Here is a 15,903-nt window from a genome sequence, read left to right on the forward strand (position 1 = left end):
GACGATGATTGAATTGTTTGAAGAAATCGGAAGTTGCCAACACTGGGCAGGATTTGCTGCGGCGCAGTTCGCTGCCCTGTACCCCTTGGTGCCCAGGGGACCATACTGTTGAATGACATTCATTCATTCATTCATTCATTCATTCATTCATTCATTCATTCATTCATTCATTCATTCATTCATTCATTCATTCATTCGCCGCCACGGTGGCTCAGTGGTTATGGTGCTCGGCTGCGGACCCGAAAGACGCGGGTTCGATCCCGGCAGCGGCGGTTGAACTTCTTTGGAGGAGAAATTCTAGAGGCCCGTGTACTGTGCGATGTCAGTGCACGTTAAAGAACCCCAGGTGGTCGAAATTTCCGGAGCCCTCCACTACGGCGTCCCTCATAGCCTTAGTCGTTTTGGGACGTTAAACCCCATACACCAAACCAAACCAAACCAAACCAAACCAAACCAAACCAAACCAAACCATTCATTAATTCATTAATTCATTCATCTTCATTCGACATCTTTACAGAGGTCTGGAGCACAGACAAAAAGCTGAAGAAGACAGCTTGACGGTGTCTGTGCCCCTTAACAATTCATGTGCGTACGGACACGTACAAATGATAGTTGGCATCGTCAGTTGCAAATTTGTAATTCAGAACATAAAGAGTCGTGACTGAAAACTAATTGTACAATTCTGTTATTAATAACTGTGGACTAACAATTCACAATGTACTAGTAAAAACATTCTTACAAGGTAGATACATGGATAATAGCCAAGCAAAACAAACAGAGGACGACAGCAGGAAAGCACTGGTGAATACAGGATAGCAAAGCCAGCAATAAGAACGTTAGCAAAAACTAGAGAAAGTGACACGTTGGTGAAATTTCTGAAATGTTTAGGAAAAAATGCGTAGAAATGCGTGTTTGTATCCTTGAGCATTCGACCGGCCCGATCACCGACCCGGCCCTTGGTGCAGTGTCTATATGTAGTTTCTGGCCCTGAGGACCAGAAATGGATCGTTAACAGGGCAACCACAGCCTCGGCCAACGGAATCCTGAAATAGGGACACCAACCACGGGGGCTCATACTCAATTTGGTCAACATTTTCAACGTCATCATCATCAGCCTGACTACACCCACTGCAGGGCAAAGGCCTCTCCCATGTCTCTCGAATTAACCCTGTCCTTTGTCAGCTGCGCCCTATGCCCGCAAACTTCTTAATCTCATCCGCCCACCTAACTTCCTGCCGCCCCTTGTTACCCTTTCCTTCTCTTGGAATCCCCTCCGTTACTCTTAAGGACCAGCGGTTGTCTTGCCTTCGAATTACATCAAATGAAATCAAATCAAATTTATTTTCCAACAAGTGGATGGTCGCCTGGGCTAAAAGCTGTACAAACAGCTTGACAAAGGCCCAGGAAACCAGTACACAACATGGCAGGAGCAAACAGTGTTATACAAAAGTGTTATTACAATGCATACGTCACTGTAGCACGAGATGAAAACAAAACAAAAAGTTGATCATTAATAAAATCAACGAAAAAAGCTCAATAAGGCAAAATGTTTGTAAATGCGAGTATAATATTTAAAGTAAGAACACATGTATGGGTAGATTATATTTGCACGAAGTAGGTTCTTAATTGCTTAGGACTAAAACCAACAGTGTCTTTATATTTGTTGAGAAAAACGGGAAGATTATGAGCCAAGGATTGTAATTTGTAGTCTGTTCTAAAATGTGGTAGGGATCATGTGTCAGTGCATCTAGTGTTTACTATTGCAGTGCGGTGTTCAAGAGATGCAAGTTTGACCAAGAATTTATTCGTACCTGCCGAATCGAAATAAGTTAATTGTAGCAAGCGATATTCATAAATATTATCCACACGGATCATATTAAGTGATGTTATTATGGGTTGAATATTTGACGTTGGTTCTAAGTTTACAATGAGACGAAAAATTTTTCTTTGCAAGACAAGAAGCTTGTTCATATTTGTTTTAGTTGTTGCCCATACTAGAGTACAGTAGTTAACGTGAGAAAGGAACATAGTAAATTTGCAGTTTAGCACTTATGGGGAGCAATGTGCGACAGCGTGAGATTACACCAGTAACAGTATAGAGAGCTTTTTAGAAATATGGTTTATATGAGCGTCCCATTTAAGATGCGAAGAGAAGTATACACCTAGATGCCCTGCCCAAGCCCATTTCTTCCTCCCGATTTCGACTAGGATGTCATTAATCCGCGTTTGTCCCCATCACCCACTCCGCCTGCTTCCGGTGTCTCAACGTTACCCCTATCATTTTTCTTTCCATTGTGTCCTTAACTTAAGCTGAACCCTTTTCGTTAGCCTCCACGTTTCTTCCCACAAGTAAGGTACAGCTGTTGTATACTTTTCTCTTTACGGATATTCTTGCCTCAAAACAAATAATAAAGCATCATCAACGCTCGTTGCAGATGGGACAGTTTGGCAGGATTATTTCAAAGCGTTTCTGTTCATTGCAATCTTTATCCTTATAGGGCGAAGAAAAAAGCGCACTAAAAGCTTTCACCTTATAGCTCCACAGCTCATGAGACCGAGGCCTTTAAAAGCCGCAAGTGTTTGATGCTACAGGTTTTATCACCAATATAGCAAATACTGGGGATAGTTGGTATATTATCTAGTACCTTTCAAAGTGTGACTTGCTTGTTCCTCTCTCTTTCATAATAAGAAGCCGAGTTAGTGTATCTAAGTTTCTGTCCAGTGTCAGAAATAAGTAGTCGTCGGTAGCACTGCATCCAGTGATTTCTTGTTTCTTTCCCTGTGCCTTGTTCTTTGTGTTATGTACCTCTATTTAGGTTCAAAGGTTTTCTTGACACTTTGTAATTAAGAATATGCAGCCATCTAAAAACGTCATGCAATGGAACAGTACAGGACTTGCTACGTCCGCCGCTTAAGAACATGGGTGGCTCTGATGAACACTGTTATTTGTAAGCATAAATACCCCCGAAAGCAGAACAAGAGACAGCCGTCGCCGTAGCTCAGCGGTAGAGCACCGGACGCGTAATTCGGAGGTCGTGGGTTCGGATCCCACCGGCGGCATGTGGTTGTTTTCTCTTCTGCTTTTCTAATAAATTAGGTTTAAGCGATAATATATTCAGTAATTATCTAAATCGAACAACAGCACGAAATAAATAAATAAAATTAAAAAATCCCCTGTGCCCCTTGGTTTCTGTGGCTGTTGGCTTCTCTCATATTCATAACGAGCCCCTCATTCCCCTTCCCTTGTTTGCTTATAAACATTCATTGGTTGTAGAAATCGACTGATTGATCGATTTCCACATGCAAGGTCAACACTATGAGGGCATTTCTACACGGTGATTTGTTTTTTTTTACGACGCAAGGTTTTTCTTTGTCGTTACTTTTGAGTAAATTATCCTCTTCGTTCATTGTTGCATTTTATGTAAGACTGCTTTTAGTGATTTTGCGTCACGTATGCTGTTAAATTTTTTGCATCGTTATATATGCCCCTCCTTGCTGAGCCTAGGCAGTATTAATACAAATAAATAAATAAATTCACAGCGACACCTGATTACCTTAAGTGTTGGCAATGCGATCGCATGATAATTTGTGGATGCCTTCACCGGAAGTGACGTTATTTCAGGTCCGGTGACGTCACTTTCCCCAGCCAATGGGCTCATTTCATGACCTAGACATTTTTTTCCCCACGAACCCCCCGAAGCTTTGAATGCTATTGCGTTTATAAATAAACAAATGAATAGACAAGTAATATGAGGAGTGCCGTAGTGTATCAATGTGTAGTGTAGTAAACTGTGTCTTACGTAGCCGTCTACAATTAACGCTTTAGAAATTAAAGAAGTAGTAGCGAAACTCTTCAAGAAGGTTCTATACACTTCTGTCTGCATTTAGCTTTGATTGAAATCACGCTACGGCACATTAGACAATCAAAGCCAGCTTTGTTGCGTCACTACGGCGGAGAGCTGCAAATATTTCATGTGATAAAGTGCTACCAGCCGAAGGCCGCCTATCGAAGGTTTGCTCTCGATTCTACCTCACGCCTAACGCTCGGCATCGTACTTACAGGACCGAGAATTATTGAGCCGAGAATACGAACAACTCATGCATTCACACAGCCGTATTCGTTTCTCTTTTCTGAGAAGAATGCTCGGAAATGACGTCACTCGGTGCGCATCGCTTAAACTCTTTAAACACACGTACTGCGGAACTCTTTACGGGCCTTCGGTGAAACAATGATCCATCCAAACTTTGGATGTACGTCGATTATCGCGGCATCCTGCGGCAGTGATTTGAACTATTGAGCATCTCAAAGGATGCATGTAGGCAAAGAAACTAGTCTGTGCCGAGTCTCATAGGCTGCTCTTTCGTCCGTTAGCTGCATAATGAAGAACTCGGATATAGAATGGGAGTTTTGTCGCTCTTCACGACTGACGAACTCCAAGGGAGCATCCACATGATCTGATTCTAGAAGCTTCGGCCTGCCTACTGATTCTCCTCAGTCCCGGCACCAACGTCGACGAGATTGCATCCCGCACCAGCGACAGTTGAGGAGAAGTAAATCGAGGTTAATTAGCGCATCGCTGAAAGCGATTATTCGATAGAGGCCTAGGTCAAGCGGGCTTTTCGCGGCCGAACTCCCGCTTTTAGAGGCGAGCTATCTCTGCAGGCAGTAGTCCACAGAAGCAAGGCGAGATGACGACGTTCCGAGAACCCCTCGTGACGGACGCGAATGTCATGGCGCAGATATCAGATGCAAGATCGGCAAATGGGGTGCACATCTACCTCAACGTAAGTATTGAGTCCTATTTGAAATTCAGGGAGAAGAGCATAGATGGCCAGACAACAAAAAGAAGGGACTAATATCCTAGCTGAAATCAAATAGGGCAAGGCATGGGGCAAGGCATGAGTAAGACAAGACATGGGCAAGGCATGGTCAATCGGGCAAGGCATTGGGAAAGGTACTGTGGCAAGGCATGAGTAAAACATGGGCGAGACATGAGTAAGACAAGGCATGGGCAATTGGGCAAGGCACTAGGGCAAGGTACTGGAGCAAGGCATGAGTAAAACATGGGCAAGGCATGAGTAAGACAACACTTGGGCAAGGCATGGACAAGGCGTGGGCAAGGCATGGGCAAGGCATGGGCAATTGGGCAAGGCACTGGGCAAGATACTGTAGCAATGCATTGGGCAAGACATGAGTAAAACATGGGCAAGGCATGAGTAAGACAAGCCATGGGTAAGGCACGAGTAAGACATGGGCAAGGCATGGGCAAGTTATGGGCAAGACATGGCAAGGCGTGCGAGAGGCATGCAATGCGAAGGTAAAACAACCGTTGGCCAGCATAGCAAGGAATGGTAAGTAGTAGTAGTAAAAACATTTATTGTCACAAAAGGAAGAGTTAGCGAGTAGGGGGTTGGGGATAGATAGATGTGGAACTTCAGTGGTCGGTCTTCCCTATTCCAGGATCCCGTTGGCCTCCGCCGCTGCCTTGGCCCTCGTCACCAGCATAAGCTGTGTGCTCGGGTCGGAGTCAGCCAGGAGGGCCTCCCACTGCTCTAGACTAGGGCTATTTACCTTAGGTAGTAAAGGGCTTTTTTCACAGCCCCAGGTGGCGTGGTACGTTGTGGCGTAGCCCCCACACCACACGCACTCTTTCGCGTATCTGTTCGGCCACATTTTATGATACATGGCTCTGCTTGGGTTTAAAAAAGCATTTATGGCCCTTTATTGCACTGCTAAACAGACCGGCATTTGTTCCTCAGAGGAAACGTGAGCGAAATCATCAACTTCCCGGTTTACGAGAGAGAAGCTGTGCAGAACGTTCTCTAAGATGAGAAGTGGGCCAAAGTCTCGGCTATGTGATGGTAAAAAAGTTGGCTGCGGTTTAGCTTTGGTGAACCCTAGTTGAATTGCGAAAGCAATTGAACGCGTTGTCTGTTCATCGCTTCGTTCATTCGTTGTTGCCTCTCTGTCGCGCTCTCCATAACGACTAGAATTGTTGTTGTTGTTGTTGTGACTGAGAGAAGGATGAAGAGGAAATTGCACGGGCCTGCTACTGGCTCGAGCCAAGCCACCACCGCTGCCACGTGCAGATAGAGGAGAGCTAAAAGATCAGAGGAAAGAGAAAAAAGGAAAGAAAAGACGCGCGTCGCAGCAACAACTGCGTCCGCCGGAGCGGACGCTGCTCAAAAAGAAGCGGCCGAAGCCGCGCTCGCCGAAGCGAGAACCATAGAATTCACTGAGGGGAAGCGCATGTATATACATATATATACCCCCCCCCCCCCGCGAGGCGACACCTCCTCTCCCTCTACCCCAGCGGAGCACATCTGGTGGAGCGAGCGGCGACGGCAGCGGCGTCGATGGCGGCGCCATCTGTTGGAGCGCGGCTGCGGCGTTGCTAGGCAACGGCGGCTCAAGGTCGTTCTTGGGCCATGGTATACGGCTGAAGTGCGACCACGCGACGAGCCGAGCTGGCTGGCATAGTGTTGATTTCGCAACAAAAAATTGACCGATAATTACGGTAGTCATTAATGCGAAGTTCGAGCGCTGCTCTTCATTTCAGTTTTGCCACCCTTCGGGATCTTCCCGTGGCAGCCACTTTCCAGCTGTCCATTCCCCCGCTTTTGTCGTGACAGTTGGCGTTTCCCATTGCCACCTGCCACCTGTCACATGACTGGGTGAACTGACAGGTGGCATGGCAGGTGGCGTGTCACGCTGCTAGCCACCCTTCGGGATCTTCCCGTGACTGCCACCTTCAAGATGGCGTTCTGCTCTGCTACTTAACCAAGCGGATACGCCGACTACGACCCGGAAGCCAGGAACTGCCAGGCTTCGCTATAAGGATCACCACCCGGTGATTCTTATAGCGAACCACCCGGTGGGTTGGTTGCTCGGGAACAGCAACCAACCCAATGGCATTAAAACTCCCTTGGACGTCTTGCGGATGTTCAGGATGTCTGCAGGATGTCCTAGGGAGGTTCAGTGCTCATTGGGCTATAGGTGTCAAAAGCCCCAACGGTAGCTGCGTTTGAAACAGCCACATGCCGTGGCAGTGGCGCATTGCTTAATCGCTGCACCACTGCATCAGTGTAGTGGCACGAGGAGGACCACCAGTGTAGTATGAGTGCGATTGAGCAGGGGTGACGTCATCGAAATCACGTGACCACCAGTGGACTAACCATGGGGCACGACTAAATTTGAAAACCTGAAAACGCCTAAAATTTGGAAGTTGGCTCGCTCCCAAAATTTCTGAAGGACCCGAAAACATTGCAAGTATTCGCACACCATAAAATTAATTGATTTGGATTAGCGGAAGGATTAACATGGATTAGTAGGTCAGATTAGTACACTCATATGATAATCCAAAGGAAATTACTCGAAATTATAGAAGGTGACGACTCATGCGTTTCATATAAGGGCAATGAAAACATTGGAGGTTTGGCGTGAAAATTGCAAGAGCGCTAGTAACAAATTGTAGACATGGCAGCAGGCAACCTATTTGCTATCGCGCTTTCTTGTTTAAGCATGTGCTTAAAGGGGCCATGAAACCATTTTTCTGACAAAAGCATGCTTATTGCATGTTCGTTATCCATCTCGGAACATTGCATTCTCATTTGGTGCAGCTAGTAATTTGTAATTGTTTAAAAGTTCTCCAGAACCGTGTGGTAGTCAGGCAACACTAGCACGCTCGCGGTTTATGACGTCATAAATTGAGAGTCACGTGCTTGCTCGCCACTGAACTAGGGTAACTGAATGATTGAACTGACTGCGGGTAGTGAGCGTCGGGGAAATGTTCGTTGTTCAGGCTTGGAGTGCGGTGGGGCGAAAGGGCGAAGTTGGAGGGGGACAAAGGCAGCAAAGGCGTTTGTCCTTCTCTCTTCTGTGCAGCTCCTTCCCGGTCTCGGCGACTTCACCACAATAGACACTTTTAGTTGGCCGTACGTAACGGGCTTACGTACGCAACGCTCACTACGTTGCGTACGGTACGAATGGCGCGTCCATCCCACTTTAGTTAGCCGTACGTTAGCATCCTTCCGAGTGGACGTACCAAGCGCATCCTAAAATTCTCCGCTGTGCTTCTCCGCGCCATCTGGCGCAAGAAATAAGAACTGATGCTTGAAAAGTTCTTGACATCAGCCAAGCCAAGCCTCTCGCCAATCCTCCTCCAGCCGTTCTCGCTGTTTTGTTTGCTTCAGGTTGTGATTCTCGTGTGCTCCGCGACTACCACAGCCGCTATCGAAATGCCGAGAAGCATTTAATTACCGGTAACGAAGCTGGCTGCCTCGCGAGTCTTTTTTTTTTGTCCCAAGAAAAACTATGCAAGCAGAAGAAAATGAAATAATTGACTAAAAGCCAGAGAAATGGTCCGCCAGGTGTCGTTGCTGCTAGGTCAAGACAAGTCAGTTTTATTTACATCATTATGATGTGAGCAGGCTGAGGCAAAAAGCGAACGATTTTCGCTTGAGGGAGCCCGAGCCCCCCTACATGGCGTACAGCAAAGGCAAAAAATAAAAAAAAGTACAAAATCCACACACGCTACCTAACAGAATATAATACAGGAATTTCAAAACAATCGATATAAATTCTTGGTACATGCTCATTAATACGCAATACATTGGTGTTAACATAGATGCAAAAGTCATTCGTGTCACACTTTTCACACAAAGGGAATACAGCGGAGCGTTTTTTTGCCGCCGGAGAGGACGTTTTTGCCAAATCGTCGGGCTCTGTCGAAACAGAAAAAAACGTCGACGCCGCGCCGACGCCGGGAGAGGGCAGCGACCATGGAGGAAAAAAAGATGCCCAGGCTTAGCTTGGTTAAGACAAGAATGCGTTGCATATTGTGCGGTCTTTTTGCGCGAGGCATTGCTTGGCGGCACTCGATTTTCTCAGCAGCTTTTCCTCCGTGACGTATGGATGGATGGATGGATGGATGGATGGATAGGAGCGCCTCCTTTGAAACGGGGCGGTGGCAACCGCCACCATGCTCAGGCGTCCTTTTTTTGTTTCTTTTTTGTTTCTTTTCTTTTTTTTTATTGTGTTTGCAATTCTCACCAAGAATCGCCATTATCTTTACCTACTGTTTTTCCTCCGGCTGTCGTGACGTCACGTCACATGGTTTGGTGGCTGCCCGGCCGCGCCCAAGGGGTGAACTGAGTGATTGCAAATGCTGCGCATAAAAAAACCGAGGAGGGAGCGGCCGGCGACAACCTTGAAGCCTAGTCTTAACAAGTAAAGATATAGTAAAAGAAAGTGTGTCCCCCCCCCCCCCCCCCGTGATCACACCACGTGATAACGTGCGGTAAAATCTAGCCCCGCTGCGCGCGCGCATGCGCAGACTAGCGCGGCAGACTGACTGTAGATCAAACTCCTTGCTGTAGACGCCCGCGCCGCGGCTCGCACATACGCGCGCACTAAAACATACCAGAATCAAAAAATAAAGGACAGACTCGGAGAGCGAAAAAGGCTTCTATAGTGCACTAGAACTATAAAGGCTCCGTAAACGCTCGGCTTGCGAACGCTGGCCGCGTGACGTCACGCTCCCTACTCAGTTTTTTTTTTACTCCATGGCAGCGACAGAGGGCCAATGATAGCCGGAGCGGGTGTCACGTGACTCTGGACGGAGCCACGCCGGCCGAGAGAGACGCTCGCGAGCTCTCTCTGGCACTGTAGCTTGACCACCGAAACTGCGTCGTGCTTCTTGGAAAGACGGGCGTTTGGCGCTCCGAGGGTACCGAGTTCTAGTTCACTATAGTACCGAGGCTTGGGCTTCGGGTTTCTCGGCCGAAACAGCCGAGCAGCGTGTTGTCTTTCGGAGGAGTCGCTTTTAGCTGGCCGCGCCGCCCCTGGTTCCTGGTATCAGGGGCACGCGTAAATGGTAGCGCCATCTATAGTCGGATACAACTTAAGTCTGCAGTGAAGCTCCGCCCACATTCAGCCTCCGAGCACAGAATTCCTCCACGACGAAAAAGTAGTGCACTGCTTAAACGTTTCTTGTTACGTAAACAAGAAGCTTAGCAGAATAAAAAAAATTATGAGGTCTAGAATTTTGATACCTGGATTGTTTGATATAGTCAAACATTAAAAAGCTGATTTCTTTTACAGTTACGATTGGCCAGCGGAGTAATACAGGACGCCGCGGACCGTGGCCCAGTGTTAGCAACTGCTGTTTTTTTAAGTTGTATACTACTATAGTGACATGATGCCAAAGCACATCAACGCTGTGTTGAAGAAACTTTTTATCCGTAATTACTGATAACTACGAAGGGTGCATTGCGAGACTTTTTTCGTTCCAAGAAGAAAAACTGCAAATAGATTAAAATGTAGCGAATGACTAAAAGCTAGACAACTGCTTCACCAGGTGTCGTTCTTGCGAGGTAAACGCTTTCCAGTGACTCTAGTAAACGCACTGTATTTAGTTAGGCCTAAGAGCTTGAAAATGGCCAAATTATTTGAAAAACAAGGTCTAGTTATCGCTTACACCTCTACTCGTGGGTGAGCTGTGCGAAGTAAAAGCGAACCGCTACCATTTGAGCGAGCTATCACGTCGAAGAATACTGCGGTGACATGTATTTATTCCGAAGTGGGCGAGCAGGGCACCGCCATTTTGTCAACGTATTCCGTAGCGCGCGCCGCTCGGCTGCGGACCATGCGGGAGTGAATTCGTCGACGCCGGCGCTTGACGCGATTTCGCGGGTAAAAAACTCTCCACGCGGGCCAGGGTTTGGACTCGAGCAGACAACGCTGCCAGTCTATGACGTCACTTAGGCTGCTTCAAAATGGCCGTGGCTGCCAGGGGGAGGAGCATAGAGCCGATAAAGTCAAATTACAATTTCTAGCTCGAACGGGCACATAGAGCTCTACTTCTTTTTTTTTAAGTACGCGTAACAATGCCGTGGCTAGTAGCTTCAACGTAAAAGCACGATTTTGTGGTAGACCACGTCATGACCAACATTTTAAAAACGTTGGTCATGACCCCGTTAAGAACACCCCTAAGTTTTGTCTTATTTTTTGCTCAGTGTTTTACGCCTTCGTTGTCATTAAAGTAATTTTGCTGCTAGGGTACTGACAACTGCACATTTCTGAAGTTGCATTCTCAGAGTTCTTTTAGCGCAAAAAAAAAAGACGACACATGAGGACAAGAAAGACGTACAGTCTTTGTCAAAAGTAACCAGGCTTCATGGTTTGCTTCTCATTCGTATAACAGAGCCTTCACGGCTTCCCTAAAGATCAAAAAGTTATTTGAAGGTAAGAACAGGGGTTCTTCTTACCATACAGAGATTTAGAGCTTGAGGGCAGTCATAATACCTTTAATAAGCGTCTGATAAGAAAAACGTGCAGCCTGGTTACTTTTGACAAAGACTGTACCTCTGTCCGGTCTTTATTGTCTTAAAGGGCAGCTGCAGCACTTTTTTGAGAATTTCGCAATATTGAAGGATTCAAATCTATGTAGGCTGTAGGTAAAGCATGCCAAGTGTTTTTGCACTAGCACTTAAAATAGTGATGTAATGGACGATTAAATTTTGCGCTTTTCCTCATTGCACCGGAGGAGTGCAGAAAAACTCAGCGTGACGTCACGAAAGGTATGATTTCAAATTACCGCTGTCGTCCGCCACGCCCTGCCCTGACGCGTACGTTAGACGCTGCCCAACAACTCTCGGTAGGGTTTGCCTTCGGTGGCGTTGCTTTTTTTCCTTCAAAGCAGGCGTTTGTGCGTTGGAAATGTACCGATACCTTCGATGACGTCATCATGCACCCCCCCCCCCCACTTGGCGTTGTGCACTGCGGAGAAGCTTGAAGGGCGTCCGGATTTTAATCGGCGATTACTTCACTATTTCATGAGCTAGCCCAAAAAGACTTCACATGCTTAACCTCCAAGTTTCACACATTCGTCCCTCTTAAGCTCGTTGATTTCTATAATGTATGCAGTTTCCCTTGAAGGGGGAGGCTTGGGCAAGTTGGTACATCATATGTACCATCATATGTGCCAGTCAAAAAACTGCACGTTAAAGAACCCCAGGTGGTCGAAATTTCCGGAGCCCTCCACTACGGCGTCTCTCATAGCCTTAGTCGCTTTGGGACGTTAAACCCCATAAACCTAAACCTAAACCTGTTTATCTTTCTGTTTTTGTGTTCTTACTTTCCGGATATGTATTTCGCTTCTGGCGGAATAAAAATCGAGTTGCTAGTAGCGCCTTGTGCTGTGTTGTTCTTCCTTCGTCCCGCGTCTAGCGCTGTTTTGCTTACATATTTATTGTCTTCTCGTGTCGTCGTTTTTCTTTTTGCTCTAAAACAACTCTGAGATTGCAATGGACCAAATAGCCCCACAACGCATTTTACTGAAGTTACATCTCTGATGCGGAAACTCGGACCGTTTCTCTCTTTTCACAGGAAGGGATCAACAAGATCGGATACCGTATGAGGACACTCATCGTGGACCTTGACAATACAGGGACACAGAATCTAAACTGGACTACTCTTGCCCGTGCTACGGGTCCAGGCGAACCAAAGTATGCGCAAGTCTGCATGCGCCATGTGTCTCTTATTCCGCTTCACACACGTTGTATTGTATGTCAGGTATTAAGGCGAAAGCCTTTAATGTCTCATACTGTCGCGACCAGGACGTGTTAGCAAATTTGTCCGCGTTTCAGATTGGTCGAAATGGTCGTGACGTCACTGCGCGCAAATTTTGACGGGTGTCCACCGAAATATGTGAGACAGTTACTGCGCAATTTCCTTTCCTCAAATACAATTTTCGACTGGTGTCCACCGAGATATGTGAGGCAGTTACTGCGTAATTTCCTCTCCTCAAATACAATTTTCATTTTCTTCATTACGGCCCCTCTTTCTCTTTCTTCTTTCGCTCCACTTCCTCCTTTTCTGTACGGTGCGGTTCAGGTGTCCACCGAGATGACAGAGAATTACAACGCCATTTCTTTTCCTCAAAAAGCGTTGCGTTCAAAGGGCAACGCATCGCGCCGAACGGGTGGTGGCGTTCCGTGGACTCCCTGGCAGCGCTACCACACATTGTCGCGTTCCACTCCTAAAGGCAAACATTAGGCGTCATTAATTGGCACTTAATTATTAAACCAACAGAATGTGAAGTGAACAATCGCGTAGCAGAATGCTGCACTCAGGCTTTCGCCTTTCACCACTTTAGCCGCTAAAGTTCATCGTAATTATTTCAGGGAAGACTAAGTACTTTTCAGAATAGGCTTTTGGGGTAGAAAAATTAGCTATGGTTCAACCCGACATAACATAGTAAGATGAGCGAAAGCTCGGCTCAGGTAAGCATACGCCACACGTTTTTGTATAGTGAATGGCGGCGAGGCGTAGCGAGTCACGTGTTATGACGTCAGAGCCAAGACTCTGCTCCTTCTGGTTTGAAGGTCAAATTTCATAGCCCCATGACCTTCAGCTTTGAACAGGAGCAGTAGATCTTACGCTGTAAAATATGGCTCTTTCGACATAGTATTACCAGTTCAAACTGAAGGCACAGCGAACGAAAGACAGGACTAAGGCAGAGACAAACACCGTGTAAAACCGTCAACCGTGAAGGACCTCCACCTGCCGAATGTGAAAAAAAAATCACGATTCACCATATGTGCAGTGCCGTAAAATTGTGTATAAGATCGAGTTGTCCTGTGGGAGGTGTACATTGGTCAAACAGGGCGTTGCCTCAATGATCACCTAAGAGAACATAAACGCTCCCTAAAACCACCCCCCAAAAGCAATTTGGCTCTACATTGGCTTTCTTGTAAATGCACCCCTTTTTTCAGCCGTACTTCAATATTGTATAAACATGAGGACCAACGTACGCGGGAAATCGTGGAAGCTCTTTTAATTCACCGGGGCCATGACAATTGCGTCAGCAAGCCTTCCGTCGCGCTAACACAAATAGAAATTGACTATCTTAATAGTTGAGTACGCTAAGTGTAGGATGCGATTGTGTGTTTTCGTTTGTTGTGTGTGTTTTGACAATCATCACTGATGCTGTTGTATCTGTTGATTGCGCTCTTTTTCGCCTATTTATTGCGAGCGAGCAATAAAGCATTTTAGTCGGAAGTAAAACGGCGGTGTGTTTGTCTCTGCCTTAGTCCTGTCTTTCGTGCGCTGTGCCTTCAGTTTGAACAATGTTTGGTTGGTTTGGTTTTTGGGGTTTAACGTCCCAAAGCAACTAAGGCTATGAGGGACGCCGTAGTGAAGGGCTCTGGAAATTTCGACCTCCTGGGGTTCTTTAACGTGCACTGACACCACACAGCACACGGGCCTCTAGAGTTTCGCCTTCATCGAAATTCAGCCGCTGCGGCCGGGATCGAATCCGCGTCTTTCGGGTCAGCAGCCGAGCGCCGTAACCACTGTGCCACCGCGGCGGGGCGGTTTGAACAATGTACCGACTAGCCCACACAAACACCTCACTGTATTACCAGTGTTGGCGGACACCGGAAAGCCGGCGAATTGTCTTAAATAGTAAGCTGGTTAACTAATTTCTGATCATAAATTTTTTAACTATCCCAACTAGGCAACTGGTTGCAATTAGAGATTTGTAGCCGGTCGTTAGTATTCGCCGTATCAGTTCTTAGAATTTCGAAAACACGATTATTCTCGATGTGGTGGTGCGACAAAATTTGTTTTATATCGTGCCAAAATACACGCGCTTTCGAAAAGCATGCAGGCAAAGCAGCCTTTCCAGTGCACTAACCACTCAAAAATGCCAAGTTTTGTCGAGCCACACCGCCATGGGTAATCGCGTTTTCGAAATTCTGAAGACTAATCCGTATGGCTGATAGTTCCAGCTGCATGTGCCATCTGCGGGTATGACGAGACTATATCCCACATTCTTTGTGATTGCCCTGCCTACAGCGCCGAAAGCCAGTCTCTCAGCCGTGCGCTGGAGCATCTGGATCCACGCCCGCTGAGGGAGATGAAGATTCTCAGCCACTGGCCGCGACGATCGTCGGCGGTGAAGGCCTCCAAGGCACTGCTCCGCATCTTGCGAACTTCTGGCCTGTTTATAGGCTGGGACTTTAACAAACGCCGACTTTTCATAGTGACTTCAGTTTTCTGTTAGTCTCCTTTCTGTTTCATATTTTTTATCCCCTCATCCCTTTCCCGCCGTGTATGGCAGCAAACCGATTGTTCTTCCGGTTAATGATGATGATGATGTAATTGGGCTTAATGGCCCATACCCACGTTAACCTCCCTGCCTTTCCTCTTCTACCTCATAGCCGCCGCGGTGGCTCAGTGGTTACGGTGCTCGGCTGCTGACCCGAAAGACACGGGTTCGATCCCGGCCGCGGCGGTTGAATTTCTTTGGAGGAGAAATTCCAGAGGCCCGTGTACTGTGCGATCAGGTGGTCGAAATTTCCGGAGCCCTCCACTACGGCGTCTCTCATAGCCTTAAGCCTGTTTCACATGCAAGCGAAAATGCCAGCGAATCCTGTCGCCGCGGCGGAAAAACCTGTTTTGAGTCGTCGCTGCGACGAGCGGCGAGGTTTCAACAAGTTGGAAAGTCAATCGCTCAGTCGCTTGCATGTGAACCGGCCTTTAGCCGCTTTGGGACGGTAAACCCCATAAACTAAACGAAACTAAACTAAACTCTTCTACCTCATCCTCCTTCTAAAGACTGATACGGCTATTACTAACGACAGGCTACAAATTTCTAATTGGAACTGTTTGTTTTATTAATTTATTTAGACATACTGAAGGCCCTTTTCGGGCCCATGGAGGAGTGTTTACAATGCATCACTGTGATCAAACAGAGTAAAAAGCAAAAATTTAAAAATACAGAGATGCTCTCTGAACCAAACACAAAAAGAGTAGAAGAGAATTAAACAGAAAAGTCCATTTTTTCGATATGATTAAGAAATAGTTCCACGGACGTACACTTCATCACATCTTCAGGC

At 46.7% G+C, this 15,903-nt stretch overlaps 1 protein-coding gene across 1 annotated transcript in view; it reads left to right on the forward strand.

Moving 5' to 3' along the window:
• The first annotated feature begins 4,689 nt into the window (after nucleotides 1-4,689).
• LOC149366645 (uncharacterized) overlaps nucleotides 4,690-15,903 on the forward strand; it is a 53,167-nt gene continuing 41,953 nt past the window's right edge. Inside the window, exons 1-2 of the mRNA XM_089564565.1 lie at nucleotides 4,690-4,785; nucleotides 12,389-12,507. Coding sequence (XP_089420691.1) covers nucleotides 4,690-4,785; nucleotides 12,389-12,507 — 215 coding nt within the window. The remainder of the gene's footprint in view (nucleotides 4,786-12,388; nucleotides 12,508-15,903) is intronic.

This window comes from Amblyomma mixtum, chromosome 1, assembly GCF_055824585.1.
Source record: "Amblyomma mixtum isolate Tamu chromosome 1, ASM5582458v1, whole genome shotgun sequence".
Taxonomy (NCBI): Eukaryota; Metazoa; Arthropoda; class Arachnida; order Ixodida; family Ixodidae; genus Amblyomma; species Amblyomma mixtum.